Source organism: Triticum urartu, chromosome 2 (assembly GCF_003073215.2).
Source record: "Triticum urartu cultivar G1812 chromosome 2, Tu2.1, whole genome shotgun sequence".
NCBI lineage: Eukaryota > Viridiplantae > Streptophyta > Magnoliopsida > Poales > Poaceae > Triticum > Triticum urartu.
In genome coordinates, this window is record NC_053023.1 from 36626975 (window position 1) to 36631881 (window position 4907).

The 4907-nt window shown below is 46.3% G+C and overlaps 1 protein-coding gene across 1 annotated transcript; it reads left to right on the forward strand.

The window, feature by feature from the left end:
• Positions 1-2160: 2160 nt before the first annotated feature.
• Positions 2161-3621, forward strand: LOC125540898 (peroxidase 21-like). Its single transcript, XM_048704428.1, has 2 exons — positions 2161-2278; positions 2399-3621. The coding sequence occupies exons 1-2, from the start codon at positions 2212-2214 to the stop codon at positions 3355-3357; spliced, it is 1026 nt and encodes a 341-aa protein (XP_048560385.1). The 5' UTR covers positions 2161-2211; the 3' UTR covers positions 3358-3621.
• The last annotated feature ends 1286 nt before the right edge of the window (positions 3622-4907 follow it).

Here is a 4907-nt window from a genome sequence, read left to right on the forward strand (position 1 = left end):
AGATAACTTAGAGTTGGACTCAGTCACGGGTCATGACACGACCCAGATTCTTGTAAGCCAGACGCATCGACCTATATATAAAGGCGAGTCCCCGGCATAGATATGTCAGATGACAATCAATCGATAGCTAGGTCAAGAGAATCCGCTCCCTTGTAATCGATACTCAATCAATAAGCAGAAAAGCAAGAGTAGGCTTTTACCTCCATCGTGAGGGGCCGAACCTGGGTAAACTTGTGTCTCTCGATTCCGCTTAACCCTGTCAAGCTAACCACCTAGTTGCGATGGCCTCACGTCTAAGTCCTCACACTAGGACATCTGCCGTGACAAAACCACGACAATGACCGAACGAAACCACAAGCGTCTCTATTGAATCCTAGTGAACAAAAAAACACGAAAAATGGGCCGAACCAGTAGCTACACATGAAGGGAATCCTTCAGGCGACACAGACACTATACTCGCTGTCAGCGAGATGTTTTTTTTTGTTCTTGATTTTTACACATGTGGTGCGGGCGGTTTCTATGGTGGGAATTGATTTTAGTAGCCTTTCGCCCGGTTTTTGGAAGCTGTCGTAGTGTTTTTTATGTTTTTTTTCTGTGTTTCTATTTATCATTATTTTATCTATTTTATTTCTTTCTCCATTTTCCCCTTTTACCTTATTTCAAATAGGCACTGAATATATTTTTAATACTACACAATGAACATTTTGTAACACACATTGAACATTTTTATTAATGCCATGAATATTGTTTATAATGAGAAAAACATTGTCAAGTGTTAAAACATTCTTTTATTTTTATGAACATTTTTTTACTATACTTTTTTAAATTACGCATAAAATTCTACATTTTCATAGAATATCATGGACATGTTCTTGAAACATATTGTATTGTGTTTACTATCATGAACCTCTTTATGAATTGTAAGAAACTCTTTTCTAAAGTTAAGAACATATTTTTTAAAACATTGCACCAACATTTCTTAATAATATCATGAACATTTTATAAAATTTTACAAATATTTTTTAAAATGGATAACATTTTTTAATAGCGCAAGAACACAATTTAACACTCCCCGGATATTATTTTTATACAGAGTGAACATTTTGAAGCGACACGGTGTAAATCGAGGCCCACGGCCCAAGCCGTGTAACTGATGTATGCACTTGCAGTTTTTTCGAGTGAAATAGTGTAAAGTGGTGGTGCAAATAAAACATTACAAAAAGAAATGATCCGCATTATTAGGCCATGGCCATGCATAATAAGAACGGTCGCAATAACTGAGATATAGGGTCAACGATGCTACATGCCATGATTCCACTTTGTTTTATGGTCCATATATATATTTGAAAAAATAAATATCCCAGAACATCACTTATAGAGTTTGTCGTATTATTTGCGCTATTTTTCAGCATTCACATAATTTGTTCTTAGCGGTGGTTTGCAATAATGGTTCAAGCACTGCTTTGCAATAGCGGAGCACCACCTAGAAACTTGCAGCATCAAGCCTGATTGAGACCAACACATTGCTGTCCGAGTTTCAGACGTTTAAGATAGCCACGCAACGCTGAAACTAAAGATTTTAATTATCCAATTCCCCCCATACTACCATCTTGCTTGTTCCGGGAAGCCAGTTCTCAGAGGTTTTTAATGTGGATCTCTGCTGCGAACTTTATGTTTAGTGCCATATTCGGTCGAAGTTGCAGGGTGTAAATTGAGGTGGAAGAAACCAAGTCAGGTAACCGATGCGTGCATTCATTTCAGCGTTTTCATTCAACTCCATATACACTGCAGATCTCTTGACTGAAAATGGAGTAAGGTGGTGGTGCATGTCAGATTCAGGAAATGCACGCCCGCCTTTCCGGCCGGTGGTAGGGAGGGCATAGAACTAGCCGCTGTTCTTGTTTCAGCAACTGCCAAGTAAGGCTCCTCTTGCAGAAAGTTGATTTAATCGCATTCAACCAAGTTCATGACCTGTGTTTCTGTTACGTCTGCACTTACACCTTTGTGTCGGTCAGCTAGGAAGTAACCGCACTTTCATGGATATAGAGCACTGGACCATCAGATCTCCAATGGTGTCACTTTCAGTTAACCACTCACTCAACCTCACTTCCCTCCCACTTGGCGCCTAGGCTATAAGAGAGATGAGACGAGAGTGGGTCGAGCGCCTTCTACCCCCCTTGGATATTTGTAAAGGCCAGTGAACTGAAGAAGATGGGTCTGAGCTCAAGCCTAGTGCCAATGGCATCTGCACTGCTCCTCTTGTGCTGCTTCACTGCCTGTAAGTTACTAACTGCACATTTCATTCCTCAATTTCCGTCTGAAATGCACGATCATCAATCTCAACTCGAGTAGTAGAACTTCAAGACAGTTTGCTTAATCTGCTGCCATGCCATGGCAGGGAATGCTGCCGCCGCTGCTGCGAGTGGTGGCGATGGCGGTGGTCTGAGGCTCAACTTCTACTCCGAGAGCTGCCCGAGGGCGGAGGAGATCGTCAAGGAGCAGGTGAGGAGGCTGTACGAGGAGCACGGCAACACGGCCGTGTCGTGGCTCCGGGCCCTCTTCCACGACTGCACCGTCAAGTCCTGCGACGCCTCGCTGCTCCTGGAGACCGACGCCGCCACGGGCCTCGTCTCCGAGCAGGCCTCCCCGAGGAGCTTCGGCATGCGCAACTTCAAGTACGTGGGCGCCATCAAGTCCGCCCTGGAGCGCGAATGCCCGGGGACAGTGTCGTGCGCCGACGTGCTCGCGCTGGCCGCCAGGGACGGCGCGGCCATGCTGGGCGGGCCGGCGGCGATCCCGATGCGGACGGGGCGGCGGGACGCCACGGAGAGCCGGTACGGCGAGGTGGAGCGGTACGTCCCGAACCACAACGACACGGTGTCGGCGGTGCTGTCCCGGTTCGCGGCCATGGGGCTGGACGCGGAGGCCGTTGTGGCGCTGCTGGGCGCGCACTCGGTGGGCCGCGTCCACTGCAACAACCTGGTGGCGCGGCTGTACCCGGCGGTGGACGGCGGCATGGAGCCGGCGTACGGCGCGTACCTGCGGGGCCGGTGCCCGACGGCGGACGCGAGGGAGGACACCCGCGACGTGGCGTACGCGCGCAACGACCGCGCCACGCCCATGGTGCTCGACAACATGTACCACAAGAACCTGCTGAAAGGCCGGGGCCTCCTGCTCGTGGACCAGCGGCTCGCCTCCGACCCGCGCACCGCACCGTTCGTGAAGAAGATGGCGGCCGATAACGGGTACTTTCGTGAGACGTTCGCGGCGGCGCTGGTGAGGATGTCGGAGAACGGGCCGCTCACCGGCGGGCAGGGGGAGGTCAGGAAGGACTGCAGGTTCGTCAACGCTAAGTAAGGGCTAGTGATCAGTGGCAAGACGTGATCGTGTGTGTGTGTGTATGTGCTCGTGGCGTGGGGCACGAAAATAATTCAGAGGAAGTGATGAAGGGGCCATGTATCATGTGTGGCTGTTTGCATGCTTGGCTTGCTGTATGAGCATGCATGATGCCTCCCTGTACCTGATGGATATGCGTTATCCGAATTCTATGTCACATTTAGATGTGAGATATTATCTTACATCTAATATGATGTCACATTTTGCTTGTGGCTCTTTCATTGACAACTTTGTACAGCTGATTCGTTTAATTTTTGTTTGATGGTTGTCCAGCCGAGTTTCTCCGTTGGTGCTAAACAAGCTGAGTGCGTCTCGACTGGCGGGTATACACAGCTAGGCACCGAAGCTTCTTGGTTTGTAGCACACAGGAAAAAAAAAATCTTAAGTATGTTGTTTCGTCTCAGAAAAAAAACAAGAAAAAGTTGCAAGACAAAAGCCACACTTAAGAAGGAATCGAACTACCATGCTCCAACTACTTAACGCGTGTCTTCTAGCCACTAGAATAAATGGATGTTTGCGATAATTAATCAGCGTGAATATTTAGGAACTCACTACATCGTCAGATTTGAAACCTTTTTGAACATTTATTAAAAATTTGTGAACAAATTTATAGATGCAGAATATTTAAATAAAAATGTGAACAATATTTGTAGTTGCAAACATTTTTGAAAACACAAGCAATTTTTGAAAACATGAACAATTTAAAAAACTCAAAAAGTTTTTAAAATGCATTTTTTTAATTTTTTTTGAATATTTTCTGAAACACTAACACTTCCCAAAAACAAGGACACATTTTTTTTGAATAGTTATGTCACATCTAAGTATGACATCATCCCACGTATTGTCTCTTGTTTGTTTGTCCAAAAAAGCACAATAGCAGACGAGTGTGCCTGGGCCAGTCCCTCCGCACATGGACAATTGTGAGTCGATAGTTGACATGTAATTGGGCGCCTACAAAATATACGCCCCCTAGTTGCGAGTCGAAGGTTGACTTGCAATTGGGCCCCTAAAAAAACTACATGCCTCGAGTTGCAAGTCGGGGGTGGACTTGCAACTAGGGTGAAAACAAAACAACACCCTGAGTTGCGAGTCGATGGTGGACTTGCAACTGGGCCGACAGAAACCCCTAGTTGTAGGTCCAGGGTCTAATCGTAACTACCATGAAGTAAGAACAAAAAACAGGACCCCTCCCCCCTCCCCCTGAGTTGCGAGTTGAGGGCAGACTCGCAACTAGGGCAACTACGAACCTACATACCCGAGTTGTGAGCATATATATGGTTGACTTGCAACTCGAGCAATTACAAACTACATCCATCGAGTTGCAAGTCTGGGTGGACTTTTAACTTGAGTGAATACAAACTACATCCCCCAAAGTTAAGAGTTGAGGATGGAATTGCAACTAGGGCAACTACGAAACTACATCCCCGAGTTGCGAGCACATGGTTAACTTGCAACTAGGCCAAATACTAAAACTATATCCCTCGAGTTGCAACTAGGGGTGGACTTTTAAC